Source organism: Fukomys damarensis, unplaced genomic scaffold (genome assembly GCF_012274545.1).
Source record: "Fukomys damarensis isolate Sample0158 unplaced genomic scaffold, DMR_v1.0_HiC HiC_scaffold_5, whole genome shotgun sequence".
NCBI lineage: Eukaryota > Metazoa > Chordata > Mammalia > Rodentia > Bathyergidae > Fukomys > Fukomys damarensis.
The window spans coordinates 3,611,598-3,633,771 of record NW_022900917.1 but is presented as its reverse complement, the minus strand read 5'-3'; the positions used below and the strand labels follow the sequence as shown (position 1 = coordinate 3,633,771).

General features: G+C 35.6%; 1 protein-coding gene across 1 annotated transcript in view; it reads left to right on the top strand.

Annotated features, from left to right (window-relative positions):
* Window positions 1-14,444: 14,444 nt before the first annotated feature.
* Rims2 (regulating synaptic membrane exocytosis 2) overlaps window positions 14,445-22,174 on the top strand; it is a 408,447-nt gene continuing 400,717 nt past the window's right edge. The window contains exons 1-2 of the mRNA XM_033759701.1: window positions 14,445-14,479; window positions 14,873-14,963. Of these exons, the coding sequence (XP_033615592.1) occupies window positions 14,941-14,963 (23 nt within the window). The 5' untranslated portion in view covers window positions 14,445-14,479; window positions 14,873-14,940. The remainder of the gene's footprint in view (window positions 14,480-14,872; window positions 14,964-22,174) is intronic.

Sequence of the window (22,174 nt, the reverse complement as noted above, 5' to 3'; positions counted from 1 at the left end):
TCTCTGGATTGTGAAACTGTTAGTTATAGTTAGTATGTATCTAGGCTCCCTGTAATTTTGGGCAGCCAGAATTCACGAAGAGAATTGCAAATTAGATTCCCAGTTATATAAACAAGCAGGTACACTTGAATTTTCAAAGATGCCCAATTAACATAAATTTAAAACATCAAATACATACTTAATCTAAATTTAAAACATGAAAAAGTATACATGGTTATTTTTCTACATTGAATAAAATGATCATAAATGATATTTGTTATTGACTATCATTATATTCTAATAAGTGAAGTCAATAATTCTCCATAGTAAAATTGAAAGCCTTCTCTTATTTTTTTGATGAGTTGCTAAAGGGCATCAATATTTTAAAAATATTTTTATATTGGTATGCGCTTTATTTTATTTATTTATTTTTTGGTACCAAGGATTGAACTCGGGTCCTTGTGCTTGAAAGACAGGTGGTGGAACCACTGCACTAAATCCCTGGCCCTATTTGCTTTATTTTAAATCATTCCATTTTATCATTTTTATTTGAAGTAGGTGTTTGGAATAATTTTAATCTTGTTTATAGTTTTTTTTGAACAAAGAAATGGTCAAGGGAAACTAACTTGTTGACTTTGCTTTTATTTGCATAACTCTTACATGCAGGACTGTAGTGTATAAAGAACATAGAACTATAGTACTATACTATATAGTAAGTACCATCAGCAAAAATTACAGTACTGTATAAACAAGGTGTATTGTACAGAAAAAGACATCGAGGCTCTATAAACAAGATACACAGAACTGTGCAGAAAATAAAGACTGGTCGTAAGTGTGAGTGGCAGATTGTAAGGCCAAACAGCAAGCCTTGGTGGTAAGTCCCAGAAGTTGTTAAGCAGGTAGCTTGTTAAATACATATATTTGATTTTGAGAAAAATTAGAAAATAGAGGCAGAAAAATAAAATCACATATAATCTTGATTCTTTAATAGAAATATTAATATCATTTTTGATATATTTTGTCTTTTTGATTCTTATGCATTACAACATCTTAGAGGTGATCTAACATTTCTTTGGATCCAAGGATGTGTGACCTATAACGATAATGCCAAAGAATTTCAAAGTGTGCAATGTATTCATTGTGTGTATTTAGTTGACCAGATATGGATATCCTTCTTATGCTAATTTGTTGCTCTGACCAATCTGAATTACTGTTACTTTCTGTGGTGCTGGGGATTGGAACCCAGGGCCTTACAGATGCTATGCATACGTTCTACCACTGAGTTACACCCCCAATCCCTCCTTGAATTATTAATCTTGTAATATACTATGGAAAAGATTTTTCCTTTCTTCATAATTCATACTTGGTTTTCTCATCTAAAAAGTAATGACCCTGTTCTTTTGTGAGCAATGTTTAGATTTTTGAAATTATTCTTTTCTTTACAAAACTACAAAGGTGAATGATAATTAAAAATTTGATACTCTGGAACATCATATTTTTGCATTATTTCTATAAATACAAATATTAAATACATCACTTGAGAGTCAGTCATTTTTGATTTCTCCCCAATAGTGTAATTAATTAAGATGTGTTCTCATGTTTTAGTACATAATTTAAGTAGCTAGAAATTATAGTGATCCGTTTTCAATCTTATTTTTATGGCCACTTTTATATGTCAGAATGTACATAGAAGTCACAACCATACATTTCCTATTGATAATTTTGAATGTTTTTTATATGACAGTATTATTCAAAATTCTTGGGTACCAGAGATGGGTAAAACACAATCCCTGCTTTTAGAGACTTATTTACATAACATCATTAGACTTTCATGGGCTACCTTTATTTGATAGCTATTTTTGCATTTGTTATATAATTATGCTTATTTAAATTTTTTAATTTAAAAAATATATTTACATAGTTCCAAAGTGTTCTTTTCCAATCATTTATTCTCCTCATAAGAGACTATGTTTGCTGAAATAAAATGTAAATATTTAAAAAGATAATTCTTTTGAATTTAGGTTTGAAAAGGAAATTCAAATTTGAAAAGTGTTCTTGTTTATTGTGTAAGCTTTATGTGCAAAGTACTTTCATATTTTTTGTTTAATATCTTTTTTTCTGGTGTTTTCACAGTTTTACTCATTCCAAACAGAGGCACAATAAAATAAAAGGAAAATTAAAAAATCTTTTTTCAAGTCTAAGTTAAAGTTTAATTACGCCAGAGAACCAGTCTGGTTTCACACGTGGGAGCCTGGCCCTGTCCGACGTGTGAACAAAGAGGATGCACTCCTAGGAGGGGCGTTTCGAGTAGCTACCTTTGGTACACACTCACTAGTTACAGAAGTTGAATATGCAGTAGCAAGCAGGCTCAGTCATAGCACGGGCTCGTCTATAGTATTGGAAACAGGTCTGTTGGATAGTTTAAACTCTGGGGGTCTCTACCTTATTTATTTATTTTTTCCATTAAGTTTAGTGGTATGTTTAAGGTAAGCAGTAGTTACATCCATCATGGGGATTTTGTTCCTTTACATGATGTATCTTGGTTCTTATTTTTCCCCACTCCCCTGCCCCCCGCTTCACCCCCTCCACCCTTCCTATTTACAAAGACTTTGTTTCCATTTTTTCCCTTTTTGGTATTTTTTCTTTTCGCTTAAAAGGAAATTGTTAATAAGCACATAAATACCGGGTAGCATCACTAAAAGAGGAACTAGTTATGTTTCATTTCTCATGAGCTTGTTCTTTTTAAATTTTAACTCCGCCATCTTTCAAAAAACTGATGCTTTGGAATCCCGCCTGAGTTTACGGTAAAAGGCTGGCGTCGCTCTCCCTGTGAAGTGACTGGGAAACAGTTCCACGCGGAGCCGGGGCCAACTGTGGAGTCAGTTGTCAAAGCCGCAGTGGGTCAGCCATGTTCCAGCGCTAGGGTGAGACAGGCACATGTAGAAGGCTAGTTTGGAGCTGAGAAATAATAATTTAATAAGCGGCCCATCTTGTACGTGTTGTTATTCTGCTCACTTGATACATATTTTCCAATTTGTTGTTCTTTTCAAAATTTAGGCCGTCTTAGGTTAGCTCACAGAAATCTTGATGTACTGTCCCTCCCCCTGAATTGTCATTTCTCATTAGTCTTTTTCAATTTGTGACAGCTTCTTGTTCCTTTCTTGTATTTATGATTTTAGCACTTTACAAAAGAGTTCTAATCAGGCATTTTATGGAATTCCCCTCAATTTAGGTTTGTTTCACTGTTTTCTTATGACTTGGGGAAGAATGTCACAGCAGTGTCACCTCACATAGGGGGGTTAATTTCAGGCAGCTGGTTTTAGTGCTGTCCGTCAGGTTTCTTCACTATAAAGTTACAGGTTTCTTTTTTGTATTTTTGTGTTCAAATTGTCTCAGCTTTGGCCATGGGAACTCTTTTAAGGTTGGTGGCTTTTTTTTGGTACCAGGGATTGAACTCCGGTCTTTGCACTTGCCAGGCAGGCAGTGGAACCACTGAGCTGAATCCCTGGCCCTAGGTTCGTTGCTTTTTGACGGGCTGAATCTTGTTTTACTCTTTGAACACCTCATTTTCTTTATGGAGTTACAAGGTAGTTCAGGTTCATCTTGCATTTTTTCCTGCCCACCTGGAAAGTCAGCAAGTCTTCTTTTCCTGTATTGGTGAATGTTACTGGTAAGGCCTGTGTGCTTGGTATGGTCATTGTTACATAGGTGTCCCTATTTCTAAGCCCTTTCAGTGGACACAATGAGGAAGTACATGTATGTGTTCTAACCCGAATAGACAGACATCCCTATATTTATTTTTGTATCTCTCTATAAAAATCTGTCTTTCAGTCACCCAACCATCTTTCCTTACGGTATGTAAACATGCATGATTCAAAAATGATAACCCTGCCTCCGGTAAGGTTTATTCTAGCTCTCTTTTTTTATGGATAGCTTCTTTCTCTGACAGTGAGAAATCTGGCTCTCATTATCAGTAATTTGTTTACTTATTATCAACCCCAGTATGCATGTAAATGAAGCATTGATAACCTGTACAATGAAAACAAATTTACCAGAGTACAAGGTCTATGTATAGTTGCCTTTTTGCCTTTAGTATTACAGTGGTCTAGTTAAAACACCCTTTCTAGTGTTTCTTCCTGCAGCTCCTTTTCCCCCCAGTCCCAGTCAGGGAGGTTATATTATGCATTTTTCATACAGTTAGATGCATTTGTCATAATTTCTGCGTTGCATCTGAGGTTTCTACTGACTTCCCATTTGATTTTTCAAAATTTATGGCATTATAGCCTGTGGGGTTTGAGAAATATACAGTCAGGGATCCAACAACACACTATTGAAGAGTTCCAACACTCTAAAAATTCCCTTATGTGGCCTCTGTTAATCAGTACCTCCCCTTCCATTGGGCCCTGTTGGCCACTGATCTGATTCTTGCTTTTACAGTTTTGCTTTTCATAGAATGTCATATAAAATGAATCAAACATTTTGTACTTTTTGGTTCTTATGTCTTTCTCAGCAAAATTCATTTAAGATTCAGCCATATTGTTCATGAGTCAATTCAGTACTTTTTAAATTGCTGATTAGTATTCCATTATATAGAATTATCATAGTTTGTTTATTTGTCCATCTGTTGAACAACATCTTTGTTGTCATTCTGTAGAAAATTATATATGTTCATTTATCTGTGGACAAAGAATGTTATTTAATCCTTTCTCTTCTGCACATCTTTAATTTCCTCATCTTGTCTTATTCTGTTAAGGAGAATTTCCAAGACAGTATAGAGTAAGAGTGGTAACAGGACTTCCGTTCATTCTTCCCTGATCTGAAGGGAAAGGCTTCTAGTTTCTCACCATTTGGAATGATCCTATCTGTAAGTTTTTTTTCTTCTCAGTACTGGGGATCGAACTCAGGACCTTGCCCTTGCAAGGCAGGCATGGTGTGGTGCCACTGAGCTAAATCCCTGGTTAGTACCTCTAAGTTTTGTTAATGAAATTGAGGACATTTGCTCTATTTCTTTGTTTCTGAGAATGTATCATGAATAGGGTTGGATTTTGGTAAAAGCTATTTTTGTACCTGATTTGCCTTTCTTAGCTTGTTGGTGCAATGGGTTAAGATAAGTGATTTTTGAATACTGCACCTGTATACTTGGAATAAATCCATACTTGGTCCTGATGTATAATGGATTTTTTACATTGTTACAGTTTATTTGCTGATACTTTGTTGAGTATATTTGCATTTGTATTCATGGGAGACATTGATCTATAATTTTAATTTCTTTTAATGTCTTTGTTTGGTTTTGGTATTAGGATGATGCTGCTCAAATACAATGATTAGGGAGTGTGACTGGACCTTCTATTTCTGGAAGAGATTATAGAGGATTTGTGTCATTTCTTCATTAAATGTTTTGTTGAACTACAGTGAAATCATGTGGGCCTTCTTGTTTTGTAAAGAATATGAGTTATTGATTCAATTTCTTTAAGAGGTACAGACTTATTTGGTTTATTTATTTCTCCTTATCTGAGCTTTGGTAGATTGTATCTTTCAAGGAAATGGTCCATTTTATCAACATTATCAAACTTGTGCTTAAGAGTTCTTTATATTTTTTGATCATCTTTCTTTTTTCATTTTTAATTGAGTTTATTGGTACATTTTAGGGATACAGTTAGATCATCTTTTTAATGTCATGAGGTCAGTAGTGATGGACTTTCACTTCTGAGTTGTGTCTTCTTTTTTTCTTGTTTAGCTTAGCTAGGATTTTATCAATTTGTTGATCTTTTAAAAAAAGTAGATTTTGGTGCTCTTGACTGTTATTGATTCCTTGTTTTAAGTTTTGTTGATTTCATCTCCATTTTTTATGATTTACTTTCTGCTATTTAAATTTATGTAGCCCTTCTTTTATAGTTTGCTGACATAGAAGTTTAATTTACTAATTTTTAGATACAAATCTCCAAGTTCTCCTTTAACTGCTCCCACAAATTTTAATAGGCTGTAGTTTCCCTTTTATTTAGTTCAAAATATTTTATGTTTTGAGATTTCTTTAGTCCATATATTACATAGCTTAATTTGTGTTGCTTAATCTCCAAATATTTTAGGATTTTCCATTACAGGTCTATTAATAGTTTTAGATTAATTCCATTGTGTACCTAGAGCCTACTTCTTGAAATTTATATTCTCTGAAATTAGAGTGTGTTTTGGGGCCCCCAAAGTGAATCTTGGTGAATGTTTCATGTAAGCTTGAGAAGAATGTGTATTCTGCTATTGCTCTAGTATGTTAATTAGATCCATTTTAGTGACGGTGCTATTCAGTTCAGCGGCTTCTACTAATTTTCGCCTGATTGGGCTTGAGTCTGATAAATTATGAAGAGTTCACCTGTTACAGTAGATTTATGTATTTCTTGTTATGAGTCTATTTTTTTCTCCTGTATTTTGAGTATTTGCTATTAGAGACCTTCACATTAAGAATTATGTTTGGGGACTTCACCTCTTTTTCTTATGAGAGGCTCTTATTTATCCTGGATTATTTTCTTTGCTTTGAAGTTGGCTATGTTTGAAATTAAGGTAGATACCCTGACTTTCTTTTGTTAGTGGTAGCATGATATATCTTTTGCCAGTCCTTTAATTTTAGTCTAATGGTTGATTTACATTTAAGTTGGGCTTCCAACTTAAGTAGACAACACATCATTGGGTATTTTTCTCTCAGCTTTCATTAAACATTTTCTCTTTTTTGGGGGGGCAATTTAAATGGAATATACTGAGGTGTATCTGTCTTTGTATCCTGAAAATGTATTTGCGACATTTCATTCTACAAAGAGATTTTTGCCTTACTCTTAAAGAAATCCAAGTTTCCTAGGTAGAATCCAGAATCTCTGTAATCTGCTTGTGCTTGATTTTATATGATATTTGGTGATGAATGCATCTCTTAAATATTGATTCATCATATTCCTATACTTTACTAAATGATGTGGATTAGCAGAAGGAATAGTTTAATTTTAATAACAGAACAAGAAGTGAGTAATAGTAATTCCAAGAACAATTCCTGATGGGAGCCTTGAGAGGTGGCAGGTGTAGTTGTTCACGTCATTCCCACGCGGATTTGCTGCCTGTTTATGAATCTGACCACGAATTCTAAAACTCTGGTAACACAAAAAGTAATTTGTTATCTCAGATAATTAAAAAGCAGGATTTATTTTTGTACAATTTTGAAGTTTACAGAATTGAAACTACAGCACTGGACTTGATTATATACTACTTATTTAAATTCATTTTCATTGTGGCATAGTCATATGAATACCTTATGAATACTTCTACTTTTAAAGAGAGTAGATATGTAAAGTCACAATTCCCTTATGCCATTAAGCATGGAGGAACCCATGTGTAAGTCTTAAAAATTCATTCACAAAATCCAGTTTCATTTGAAATGTTTTTATGTCAATTTATATTAATTTAATTTTTTTATTAAGTTATTGGTACATTTTAGGTGTACCTATGGTCACATTCATTATTGGGACTTTGTACCTGTACATGATGTATCTTCATTCTTATTTTTTCCCATTCTCTTTCCCTGCCTTGAACCCTTCCACCACTCCCTCTTTACTTAAGCTTTGTTTTTGTTTTATGCTTCTTTTTTCATTTTTTTCCTTTTCCCCTTTCCTTTCCCCATCCCCCCTTCCTTAGTTCCCCTTCCCCTTTGAACATTTTCTTTCTCTTTCACAATTCTATTACACATTTTGGTTTTCATTTACACTTTCTTCTTTTCACACCAGATAAACTGTTAGGTAGGTATTTAAACGTGTGTCCTATTTATTTCACTTAAGAGTATGGCCTTAAGCTTCATCCATTTACCTCTAAATGTAGTTTGTCTTTCTTTATGGCTGAGTAGTACTCCATTTTATAAAAAAACCCGCACATCTTTATCCACTCATCCGTTGATGGGTTTTTGGGCTGTTGCCAAGATTTAACTATTACAAATTATGCTGCTATAAACAGGGGTGCACATATATTATTGTGGTGTGATGCTTTTAATTCTTTCAGGAAGATACCCAGAAGTGGAATAGCTGTGTCAAATAGAACCTCTAGACCTAGCTTTTCAAGGAATCTCCACACTGATTTCCATAGTGGTTGCACCAGTCTACACTCCAAAAACAGTGGAGAAGAGTTCTTTTATTCCCCACAGCCCTACCAGCATCTGTTATTAGTTGATTTCTTGATAGCAGCTATTTTTTCTGAGGTGAGATGGAATCTCAGTATTGCTTTCATTTGCATCTCTGGAATGACCAGTCATGTTGAACATTTTTCCATGTTTATTTGCTGCTTCTAGTTCTTCTTCTGAGAAATGTCTATTCATTTCAGATGCCCATTTTTGGATTAGGTCTTTAAATTTGGGGGGGGTCTGATTTTTGAGTTCTTTATATATTCTAAATAGTAGTCCTTTGTCTGATGAATAGCTGGTAAAATTTTTTCCCACACTGTGGGTTGGCTCTTCACTCTTATTTCTCTTGCTGTGCAAAAGATTTTTAATAAGATGAGGTACTAGATGTTGATTCTTTGTGCTAGTTTTCCTGTGACTGACGTTTTGCTCATAAAGTCTTTTCCTATGCCATGTTCTATCTACCCTATCTTCTAGCCAGTTTAGTGTTTCTGTTTTATTTAAAAAAATATTTTTTACTGGGGATTGAACTTGGGACCTTGTGCTTGTGAGGCAGGTGATGGAACCACTGAGCTAAATCCCCGGCCCCCTGTTTTAATATGTAGATCTTTGATACATTTTGATTTTAGATTAGTGCATGGTGGCTTTAGTTTGAATCTTTGGCAAGTTGAAACCCAATTTTTCCAGCAACGCTTATTAAAGAGGCTATATTTCCTCCAGTGAGGATGTTTGGCTCCTTTGTCAAAGATTAGGTGACTAAGTATGTCTGGAGTTGTTTCTGCGTCTTCTAATCTGTTCTATTAATCCTTGGCTCTATTTCTTTGCCAGTACCATGATGTTTTTATCACAGTAGCTTTGTAGTATAGTTTCAAGTTGGAGATTGTAATACTTCCTGCCTTATCTTTGCTGCCTAGATTTGCTTTTGCTATTCTAGGTCTCTTCTGTTCCAAATGAATTTTTTTTGGTTGTTTTCTGTAGTTCTGTGAAATAATGCTGTTAGAAATTGAATCAGGATTGTGTTGAATATGTGTAGCAGTTTTGGAAGTTTGGCTGTTTTCACTATATTGGTTCTTTCTACCCAAGAGCAAGGTATGTCTTTCCATTTTCTTTTGTCCTCTTTGATGTCTTTTTTCAGAGTAGAAGTATTTTACTTCCTTTGTTAGATTGATTCCTGGGTATTTCATTTTTTTTGGTTGCTATTGTGAAAGGAGTTGTTTTCCCAATTCCTCTCTCAGTGGGTCTGTTATCTGTATACAGGAAGGCTATTGATTTTTGAGTATTAACCTTGTATCCAGTTACTTTACTTAATTTCATTATTAAGTCTAGAAGTCTTTTGGTGCAGTTTTTGGGGTCTGCTATGTAGAGTATTGTGTCATCTGCAAATAATGACAATTTAATTTTTTCATTTCCTATCTTTATTCCTTTTATTTCTTTCTCTTGTCTAATTGTTGTGGCTAATGTTTCCAGAACTATACTGAAGAGGAGTGGTGATAGTGGGCATCCTTGTCTTGCTCTTGATTTTAACATGAAAGATTTCAGTTTTTGACTATTTAGTATATTAGCTATTGGTTTTGCATAGATGGCTGTTATCAGGTTGAGATAAAGACCATCTGTTCCAGTTTTCTGTAGGGTTTTCATGAATGGGTGTTAGATTTTGTCAAATGCTTTTTCTATATCTATTGAGATGATCATGTGGTTTTTGTCCTTGACTCTGTTAATGTAGTATGTTACATTTATTGATTTATGTATATTGAACCTTGCATTCCTAGGATGAATCCCACTTGGTCAGGGTATATGATATTCTTGATGATCTTCTTCATTCTGTTTGCCAATATCTTACTGAAGATTTTTGCATCTATGTTCATTAGGGAGATTGGCCTTTAGTTCTCTTTTTTGGTTGAGTCTTTCTCTGCTTTCAGAATCAGGGTAATGTTTGCTTCCAGGAATGAGTTTGGGAGTATTGCTTCTCTTTCAATTTCATTAAAGAGTTTGAGAAGTAGTGGCATTAGAGCTTCTCTAAATTTCTTGTAAAATTCAGCAGTGAAGCCATCAAGACCTGGACTTTTCTTTGTTGGTGTGTTTTCAGTTAATTCATAAGTATCTAGGAATCTGTCCATTTCTTCTGTGTTTCCCATCTTATTGGACTAGAGGTTCTCAAAGTAGGTATTGATGATCCTTTGGATTTCTGCTGGATCTGTTATAATTTCACCCTTTTCATTTTAATTGTATGGATTTGAGCCTTTTCTTTTCTGTTTTTTTTTTCTTTTGATAAGTTTGGTTAGGGGTTTGTCAATTTTATTTGTTCTTTCAAACAACCAACTCTTTGATTCATTGACTTTTTTGTATTGTTCTCTTAGTCTCCATTGCATTGATTTCTGCTCTGATCTTTACAGTTTCCTTCCTTGTACAAGTTTTGGGTTTGTCATGCTCTTCTTTTTCTAGATGCTTGATGTTCAGCATTATGCTGTTTATTTGAGCTTGCTCTCTTTTCCTAATATGAGCATCACTGCTATGAATTTTGCCTGTAAGACTTCTGTATTGGCATTATTATTTAATTGTAGAAACTGTCTAATTTCCTTTTTAATTTCCTCTGTGACCTATTGGTTGGTAAGGAGGGTATTACTCAATTTCCATGTGTTTATGAAGTGCTGTGGTTTCTTTTGCTACTGATCTCCGATTTCATGGCACTGTGGTCTGACAATTTACAAGGGATAAATTCAACTCCTTTGCATTTACTTAAGCATGTTCTATGAGTTAGCATGTGGTTTATTTTGGGAAATGACCCACATGCATGTGAGAAGAATGTATATTCTGATTTTGTGAGTTGGAACACTCTGTATATATCTAGTAAGTCTGTTGAAAAGTTTGGTTCAGTTCTAGTATTTTGTTGTTGTTGTTTTTTGTCTAGTTGATATGTCTATTTGTGGCAGTGGGGCATTGAGGTCCCCCACTACTATTGTGTTAGTGCTTATTTGATTTTTAATGTTTGTTAATATTTGATGTCTGTTAATATTTTATATATTTGGGTGCACTAGTATTTGGTGCATATATCTTTATGATTGCCAAATCTTCCTCTTGGATTATTCCCTTTACAAAGATGTAGTGACCTGATCTCTCTTAATTAGTTTTGGTTTGAGATCTAGTTTATCAGCTTTTTTCTGGGTTCCTGTTACATGAAGTATTGTTTTCTATCCATTGACTTTCAGTCTGTGAATTTCTTTCTTTCTTTCTCTTTGTTTCTTTCTTCTCTTTCTCTGAATTTCTTTTTGAATTAAGTGAGTTTCTTGCATGTAGCTTATTATTTGATCTTGCTTCTTGAACCATTCTGCCAGTCTATTTCTTTGATTGGTGAATTGAGACCATTAACATTGATGGTTATAACTGATATGTATTGACTTATCAATGTCATAATATGTTCCTGTTGTTGGCTCTTTTATTTTAACCCCTTTCACTTTAATTTCTTGCCTTGCCTGATGGCTACTTTCTTTTGGGGTTCATTGTTGTGGTCGTCACCGTCTTTTTCTAGGATACTGTTTAGAATTTTTTAGAGTGCTGATTTGGTATTCATGAAGTTCCTGGTGTTCTTTGTTGTAAAAGCATCTCATTTCTACATTGGTTTTGAAAGATAGTTTTGCTGGGTACATCAATCTGGGTTGGAGGTTGTTTGCTTTTAGAGCTTGAAATACTTCACATTAGGCTCTTCTTGACTTGGGGGTTTGTTGCGAAGTCTCTTGGGATTCTTATGGGCTTTCCTTGCATGTTATTATTATTAGTAGTAGTATTATTATTTATTTATTTTTGGTACTGGGGATCAGAGTTGGGACCTTGAGCTTGTGAGGTAGGCAGCAGAACCATTCAGCTAAATCCCCAGCCTGTTCCTTGTTTCTTTTCTCTAACTGCTTTTAATATTTTGTTCTTCTTTTGGATTTCTGGAATCTAGACTATTATATGCCTAGGTGTAGATTTTTTTTTTATCATGGCTAGTTGGAGTTCTGTATGCCTCACTTACCTGTGTGTCAAACTCTTTTTCCTTGCTTGGAAAGTTTTCTTCCATTACTTCTGTGAACAGTTTTTTTTTTTAAGTGTCATTTGCACTATCTCCTGCTTTTTCATGAACTCATCAATCTTATGATATTCTTCTTTGCATCATCTAGCAGCTGCTGAATCAATTTCTCATGGTCCCTTGCTATTTTTGCTTTTTATAATCACTAGCCATTGCTTCTTGGCCTTTTGGCTAAAAACAAGTGTATAATCACTAATCGAAATCTTGTCTTCAACACCTGATATTCTGTCCTCACATTGGCTCATTCTGTTGCATATACTTTCAGTGGAGTTTTTATTCGCCTGATATCTGTTTGAATTTGTTTCATGGATTCCATTTATTTCCTATTCTGGTTGTTCATGGTTTCTATTTGTTCCTATGTTGGGTGTTCATGGTTTTCATCATGTTCCTCCTCTCCTCTATTTAAAAAAAAAGCTGTATCTGTTCTAGAGTCACTACGCATATCTATCATTCTATCATGGTCACCATCTCTGTAGTTATCTGGGAAATAATTTCTGACTTAATTTTTCCAGAGCCTTTTTCATCTGTTTTTTATTTATCTTGTTACTATTTCAGGGAGTCCAGATGGTTGGCTTTTGAATTGTTCCACCTTATTGTTCCCTTAATTTGCCTTTGGTGAGCTGCAAGTCTGGGTTTGTATCTTGTTTAGAAGTCTTCTCATTTTTGTAGTTGTTGTTAATGTTTTTGGTTTAATTCCTGGGTTGATACTTGTATATTGCTTATTGTGAGTATTTTATTTCTAGTATTTATAACTCTTAGGGAATGACTACCTTTCAGAGGTGTTTTCCAGGTATAGCTGGTCTTTGAGTTTTGTGTCTGTAATGACCCTTAGGCAATCTTGATTTCGGTATCCCAGGAAGGACTGCTGACCAGAACAATTGCATCACCTTGGCCAAAGTATTACAGTCAGCATCAGTGATAGCATCAAACTCTGCTTAGAAAATAACAAATTGTGGCAATCATTAATCTGTCACCTTTAGCCACATGAACTAGACTTGTAGTTATTTGTCACAATCAAAGACCAATCAGAAATATGTTCGCAGTAAATAAGCCCTTCAGTATAGCAAATTTACCCTCTGTGAAGAAGATTTAGAGTGAGTTGGAGGGAGGATAGAGAAATAGAAGGAGAGGGAAAGGTTAGAAGTAGGGCTAGAGGACACAGGAAGATCACATAAACTTTGGGAAACTGGTGGAGATAGGAGAAAAAGAGAGAAGGAAGAAACTAAAATAACAGAACAAACTAATGGGAAGAGGAAAACTAGAGACTGTGTTCATACTCATAGAAATAAGAACCATCAAGATAAACAAGAGAAAAACAGGAATAAGAAAGGAGAAAAATGAAGAAAAAGAAGAAAGGAGAAGAAAAGGGGGAAAAAAAGTCCCCTTCAAGGCAGGTCTCTGCTATTACTGGTAGACAGTATTGGCAGCAGTGTGCAGACCCAAGTCTATTAATCGTAGTGAGCCAGCTCTAGTCCCCTGAGATGGTTTCTGGCTGTGAGGCTAGAATTGAGCTCCCTGACCTCCAGTGGGTTTGAACTCTGTATGGTTCTGCTGCAGGTTTGAGCTGACCCTCTACCCCAGTGAGTCCGGGTCCTGGTAGGAGGTGCTGATCCCACTCCCACTCACTAACCACTGTAGTCCACTGCATCTTTAGTATAGTGACTCTCTTCATTCTCCTTGTGGGCTTCAGTTCTCAACAACAGAAAGGGAGAGGCCCTTTCTTTGCTGTTCACCACTCCGGTGCACAGAATGATGGTCTTTCCATCATTGTCTGGGTCTGGCCTTCACCGTTGCAGGTAGTCCAGTGCTGATGGCCCTCAGGGGTGGTCCCACCAGTGAAGTCTCACTTGGGTGGAAGCTGGTGGTCCTGCTGGTGGAGGCACATGTGGATGGTCCCACTGTTCTGTCAATGTATTGAAAGAAAATAATATAAAAAAATAAAAAGAAAATCTAAATTATCTAAATAAAATTGTGATTAATGTAGACCTTGAAATAATTATTTAAAAATTTTCAGTATTAGTAAAAAATGGGCGTAAGACTTCAGGACTAAATCATTGTTTTAAAATAGCAGTAGAGTTTCAATGTAAGAACAAATGATTAATTTTTTGGGTGACAAATTGAAATGTGTGTAATTATGTGGCAAAGTACTAAGTTTTTCCATGTAACAGTCCTCATTTTTCACATCTATTATATGTGACCAAAATCTGTAGATAGAAATTTATTCCTAGTAAAGTGCACTCAGTTGTGCATACTTATCTTTTTAGGGCCAAAGAAGAACCCAAAGCACAACCGACACAGTGAGTAAATGTCCTGAGAGTGCAGTAGACCTCTGTCCTTCCCCACCTCTGCTTCCTGCACCTTCGACGGTATTAGCTTACACTAATACTGGATAGGCTGCAGCTAGTGTGTCTTCTGCTTTCTGACTCTCTGCTTGTAAGAGAGCTGCCTGCAGCTTCTTACTTCATCCACATAGTGACTGGATGTAGTTTTTTGCTGCCTGCTTGTGGACTACTTAATTGTTCAAACTTAATTTTCCTATATTCTGACTGCCTGGATGGTACTGGGAGCTCACATTTCCATTGGCTGTAGCTTTTGTGCCTGTGTATTCTTATTATTATGAATAAGAAAACATTTAACCTACATTGTTATTCATTTGGTTATTCAGTCACATTATTTGCTTATTTAAACAGGTGGTTTCCCTTTAGTGGAATCACTGAACTGGTAAATAACGTTCTTCAACCCCAGCAAAAACAACAAAATGAAAAGGAGCCCCAGACGTAAGTAAGCTGATCTGCATAGACTAAATTTTATCTCTGATAGCATAGGGTGTTGAAAAGTATGAGAGTAATATTGTTAGGCTACAGTTTATGCTTCAGCCTTTAATCAACTCATGGAAATTTAAAATGAAAACAAGGATAATTTATAGGACAGTAAAAAAGAAGAGGTGATTCCCAATTTTAGAATAAACAATGTAAAGCATATTTGTTCAGTAAAATATCTTTCTCCAATAATGTAATGTGTTCTAGAGTGTTGTTGTTGTTGTTGTTTTTTAAAATTCTAGAAGGCATTAAGAGTTATTAACTCCTAAATTCAGTCTTTGGACAAATAGTTTTGGAAAGGTTATTTTTAAAAATTGTAATAATTCTGAGAACCTAAATATTCTGCAAGAGTATTAGAATATAAGCTGTTTATTAAATTTATTTGACCACTGAATCCTGTTTTCATTGAACATTTCATAAGATTATGAAATATAATTTGGGAAATATACCAGTTTATTTTCACATTGACCTGAAACATTAGAAAAAGTTGATTCTTTTCTTTTTAATCTATTAATGATTTAAAGAATTAACTCACATTTAATTGCACAAGACAGAAATGACAGTTTACTTCTGTTTCTTGCACACTGACCTAGACTTGTTACAGGGCTTCTAACATGAGCTCGGAAAAGGAGACAACCTCTATATAGTGATTGCTAGTGGCATCAACGATAGTTATTATAGATTTGATTCTCATTTCCTGAGGTGGAAGTTTTAGGATGGCCAAAAGAAGATTTGTCAAAATATAGCTGTTGCAACAAGGATAGTTCCAGTATCAGTCCCATCCTGGTACTGTTGCTTCTATTAAGATAGACAGGACTGACGGTGAGGGTTAGTAATGTAAAAGCAATCCAAATACAGAAGTGTCCCAGGTTAAAGGGATTAGCTATTTGTAATGTTAAAAGGAACAACTATTAAATTTTGTTAGTGGGATTATGGGAGAATTTTGCCTTCTCTTTAGTGGCAGTGAAAAACTAAAATAGATTAAGGATGATAATAATGAAAATATTTGAAAACATACTGAGAAAACTTTGATCACTGTACAGTACAAAAATAAATAAGATTAACACTAAACAAAGCAATCTTAAAAAGGAGGAGTAGAAATTTCAGAAAATCAATCCTCTTTTTTTAACTTGGGAAGAGGCTCTTTCCCTTGTTTTGTCATTAATTGTATCCAAGAGCCAGTGATTAGGTATTTTTTTTTTTCCAAAGATCATGTGCTTCTGGAGGATTCTTTTTTTAAAAAAAATTTTTTTATAGAGTTTATGCTGGAGGATTCTTAAGACCCTTCTTTTTAAGGTCTTTTGATAAAGCAATTTCCAACAGCCCAGGGAATTTTAGTTGTGAAACATGAATCTGAAAAGCATCATTTTGGAATCTTTACCGAATGCTAATTGTTTTATTTAAAATTTTATTTTTGTGCTAATTGTTAAAATGATTATTGTAGTTTTTTCTGTCATGAGTACAGGGCAGTTTTTCTTTCATGTGTTTTCTGGAAGCCTAAATCTATAGATTTCAAATGATAGAGAATTGCTTAGGAGGATGTCTTTAAAAGACTGTCTGTTGCTGATAAGACAGTGTATCACCTCGATTCCTTGGCTGTATTTACTGATATTAACTGTCCATAGAGCAGAATCAAGTATCAGAGGTGAAATTACAAAACACACAGCGCAGGCTGTTATAATTTAAGGAGAGAGCAAATGGATCCACAAAAGTTTTGCTCTCATGGTTTAGGAGAACAAAGAGTGATGGGAATTGTAGGGACTTAGAGAATATTATTACTTTAATTTTAATTTTAAAATTCCATTTGTTTTTTCTACCTTTTCTGAGGATTGGGGTTGATCTGGACAAAAGTGTTTTCCTATAGACTCTGTATTTATTGGTGTTTGACTAGTCAAAGCAGTTGATAAGGAGTTTTGAAATGATAAAGGAAATTCTTGGGCATACATATTTCCAGGTATGACACAGTATTCAATATGAATAATCTCGAATTGATTACATCTGTTACATACCTTGGAACCATATTAAATTGTGGCTTATAAATAAAAATTATAGGAGATGGATTACTTAGAAAATACTATTTAGAAAAATTTGTCAAGTCAGCAAAATATTTATTGCTAAGTAAGTTTTTATTGATACAAAAAGCATTTAATGGAAAGTGCACAAATTGAAACTACGCTTCATCGAATTGTTGGACAGTGAAAGTATCTGGAAAGCGGCACTAAAATGAAGAAACTGAACCCAGCCAGCCCTTAGGGTACATTTCCTGGGCAGACTGCCTCCCATCTACAAGGGCCATTTTTATTTATTTATTTATTTATTTATTTTTGATTCTTTGAGACAGGGTCTTTCTGTGGCGCCCAGGCTGGCCTTGAACTTACAGTTACCCTCCTCCCTAGGCTTCTCAAGTGCTGGGATTAGTGATGTGCACCACCATGCCAGGCTACAAGGGGGACTTTTGTACTGACGTCTGCATATCACACTATTTTCTATCTAGCATTATTATTTTGTCTATTTTTATTTAGACTTTGAACAAATGAACTCATACCATATGTATTCTATTGGTTCTATCTTTTTCTTTTTGGCACTGGAGGTCGAACTTGGGACCTTGTACTTTCGAGGCAGGGAGTGGCACCACTGAGCTAAATCCCTGGCCCTGGTTCTGTCTTATTTTGCACAATGCAGTATTTGTGTGATTCATTTATGTGATTGCATGTAGTTATATTTCATTGTTATTGTGATGTGGTACTCTAGTATATGAATATACTACATTTTCTTTATTTATTGGTGGACATTTGGTCTTGTTTTTAATTTTCTGGCTATTAATAGTGCTGCTATATACATACATTTTGATGCCATTATTTTTTGTTACTTTGGAGGAGAATACTGTAGTTATTTGTGAAAGTAAAGTACTTCAGCTACCTAAAATATTAAAAATAATAAGCCTAGTTAATAATTCAGTCTCTATCTGTCCAGTTTCTCATTTATTGAAAAGATCTTATGTATTTTAATATTAATCTATAAATATAATGCAATTTCAATAAATCCTAGGATTTAAAAAAAATCCCTGTGATTTTCAAAGAGGCTGAATAAAAGGTCTGTAGTGTTTACATGGAAGGAAAAGTTTCATAAATAGTGAAATAGTTTTTTATGAAGAGAAGCAGACACCAAAACAAATTACAAAACCTAATCACTAGAACATATGTGTTTTTCCTTTATGTCATCCCTCTAAGGGAAAGAATTTGCTCTATTTTGAGTCCTTGATTCTTTCTAGTAGTAAGGTAACTGATGTTTGTAGGGATTGTGAGAATACACTCCAAGATCAGCAGAATGTAAAAGTTATATGGCTGAGAATAAAATTTCCAGCAATAGTAGTAAACATGATTTTAAAAAGTTCCATGATCCCATATAGTTCAGATGTAAAGAAAATTCACTCTGGAAAACACTGGATTCAATGAGTTGCTTTAGTGATGATGGAGACATTGGTGTAGGAGACACACATGAAAACTTTGTATCAAATAGTGTTATGAGATAAAGTGAAAGGCAACGCTTCTAAGTCATGTTTGCATGCTAAATATTTCTTTGTAACAAAAGTTTTAGATGAAGTATTGTGAGTATATCTTTGACTTTTATCTACACCACTGATTTCCAAAATATGTCCCATGGCGAAAATCCTGCCTGGTTCCTACTTTTGTTAAACTTTTATTGCAGTGTTGTCAAGTCTGTTTGTGTATGGTCCATGTCTGCCCTCATATTTCAGCAGCAGGACTGAGAAACCGTGCAGAGATCCTGTGTCCCGCAAGGCTAGAACACCTTCTCTCTGGCCTTTTACAGAGAGGCTTGCTTACCTGTCATGGATAGTACCAGAAGGTTACATATCCACTTTTGTGTATGTAAGATCCTTTGGCCCTTTCATTGTATTTGAGTTTAGTTGTAGCAGTATTGTTCTGGAGTAGGAAAGAGACACAAACACCAGTGAAACAATTCAGAATCTATAAACAGTACACATATGGGAACTTAATATATGATAAATTGATATCAAAAGAAGCAGGGAAGAACGGGTGAACTGTTTAATAAATGATGCTGGGAAAATAGAGTCCCTATATAGAGAAAGTTGAGATTAAATCCCTATATCACATCACATATAAAAATAAACTTCAGATCGATTAAAAGCTTAAGTATGACAGGCAAAATTATAAAGCTCTTAGAAGAAACTATAGAACTTTTGTGACTGACTTAAGGATACATTTTTTTTTATAGCCAGCCACTAAAACTAAAAATGATGAAAAGAGAAATCAGTGTATTGACAACCTCAGAATTAAAGCTTTCTGTTTAGCAAAGGACTCCATGTACAGAGCTAACAGTTAACAGACTGGGAGAAGGTGGTTCCTGTGTGTAACTTATAGAGGACTGTCGTACAGGGTACATAGGGCAGCCTTGCAAATCAGGAGGAAAACACAGGAAATCCAATCCCCGAGTGTTGGGTGAAGAATATAAGCAGTTCATGGGAGGAACAGTCCAGTTGGCTGAAGTTCATTAGAAAAACATGAACTGAAAAGCCTGCAAAAATTGAGAAATCTTGAATAATCACAGGACAAGTGGAAACTGAAACTTTCACACCTACTTGTAGGTGTGCTGAGTGGGTTAAGTTATCTGGAGGAGCAGTTTAGGGTGTGTGAGGTGATTGAAAAATATAGTGAATGTATACATTTAAAAAATTTATTACAGTAAAAGACATATTGTCATTAGTTCCCCTCAGAATACTCCTCCTTGCTTCAAATGCCTTTATCGTGTCCTTTCCACTTTCTGAAGCAGCTCTGGAAGTCTTTTTTCTTGGCTGTCTGTAGTTGCTCTGTCCTGGGTGCCGTGATGTCTTCAATTAATCAAAAATGTTTACCTTTCATGGTCATCTTGACTTTGCAGAAGAGCCAGCAGTCACACCATGCCACACTTGGTGATTAAGCGGATGGAGACGCTCCATGTTATGCAGGCCCTTCCACTGGAGGCGAGAGCAGTGTGCTCTGTATTTTTGCCCACACCCCGTGGAGACACTCAGGAAGGAGGACTTTCGGAACTGCCTCAAAAAGTGGCAAGAACAGTGGGATAAGTGTGTTTGAAGTAAAGGGGAACATTTTCAGGGGGATTAATGGCCTTGTGTCTTTCATTGTTATAAAAATTTTAAATTCAAACATTCATTGTATATTTGGATCACGTATTTAGTCAACTTGAACGTATCCTGCATATACACTCTAGAGGAAATTCAGCGAGTTTACAAATATGTAATTTTAGAAATATTACAGAATAAGAAATTATAAAGTGACAGCTTAAACAATGGCTGAATCAAATGCGATTGTTTTTCAGTTAAATGTGCTTTTACAGCTTTTGCGATGTGTGAACTAGATTCGAAACCCGCAGTGGTGAGGAGCATGGGCTGTACAGCTGCACTGATTTTGGATCTGATTTCCGTCAGCTGTGTGACAGTGAGCCAGATAACTTGTCTGTAGGCTAGGAATAAAGAGAGTAACCACTCTTGATACAAGGTAGAGAATATGTGCAATTGCTATATAGATTATAATGTAAAAATGTGAGGTGAAGTAATAAAAATAAGTAGGCAAGTCAGTGGCACAATCCCATTTTTATACATATACACGACTGATTGCTTGAGGGAAGAGAAATCAAATCAGAGAAGAAATTCGTTCATTAAAATAGGAACTGTGTAGTGGTGTATGCCTGTAAGCCAGCACTCTGGGAGGCTGAGTCAGGAGGATAGCAAATTTGAGCCCAGCCATGCACTTGATGACTTAGTAAGACCCTGTCTCAAGGGGGAAATAAACGATTGAGGACATGTAGCTCAGGGCAGAGGCCCTGGGTTCAGTCCCCAGTACCAACAACCAAACAACTAAAAAAGGAACCAAACATAAAACCATGCTTCCAAGTTTATGATCAGTTCTGTTCTGGGTCCCTCACTTTTAAAGGCATTGGGCGGAGAAGAAAGGTGGACACAGCGGTCTTTTCTAGGCAGAGGCAAGAGCACATATAAAATACTAAGACCTGTAAAGGCGATTCAAGTGAATTTAAAGGGTTAAAAGAAAACCAGCATGGCTTCAGATGAGGCAAAAGAAATAGTGCAAAAACTGAGGTTGAAGGTGTGGACCTTCCCCTATACAATCCTGTTACTGGACAGTGGGGGTGTGTTTTCAGAAGTGCATTGGAGGTGACTCCATCATTGTGCAAAAACCATAGAGTTTACTTACATGGACCTCAGTTGTATGTCCTGTTATCACCTAAACTGCACTGTGATGTTCGGGGGCCACTGTCTTGTACGCGCCCCAAGCCTGTTATAGCACTGCGATGCGGTACATGGCTGTAGATGTAAGGCTTGGTAGGTCCTCACAGGAAACTGTCTTGTGCAACCCAAGCCTGTTATAGCACTGCGATGCGGTACATGGCTGTAGATGTAAGGCTTGGTAGGTCCTCACAGGATTTTTCTTCTTGAGCACAATCAGCAGTGAGATCATAGAAAATTTTGGGGAAAGACATTTTTTCCTATGGGATATAGAATAGATTTAAGGGAAGAAGTATGGATGTGAATATCTCATCCTGGTGATTAAGTGGGAATAGTACCAAAGCCTATAATATTGACAGTAAATAGGAGAGAGGTGGAAGGATTCAAAACAGACATAGGAGGTAAAATTGAAATGACTTGGTGATATGTAATTTGTACATTTGAGGCAGACATTTCCAGAATTCTAAATGTCAGGCCTCATAATTGAATGGTAGCACCATTCACTGACATATGGAACAGTGGAGGGGACTCTGGTTTGCATAGGAATTGAGTTTAGATTTGCTATCCTGAATTTGAGGTGGCTTTGAGAAATCCGCACAGAAGGGGCTAAGTAGACGATTGAGTTTTGAAACCCAGGGAGGTCTGGGCAGGGCACCTTGTTTAAGGCTCACTTACATATGGGTGAAGCCTTAGGTGTGGATGAGGCTGCCTAAGGAAGCACTGTGTAATATAAGTGGGACTGGAGTGTGGACCCTTAAAGAAGGCCACAGAGAGAGGAAGAAAACCAGGAGAGAAAGTGAATACCGTGAAAGCCCGCACTCAGCAAGTGTGGTAATGCAGAATTTCAAGCATTGTTGGAACTCGAGATGAGCACTAAATATTTTCCATTC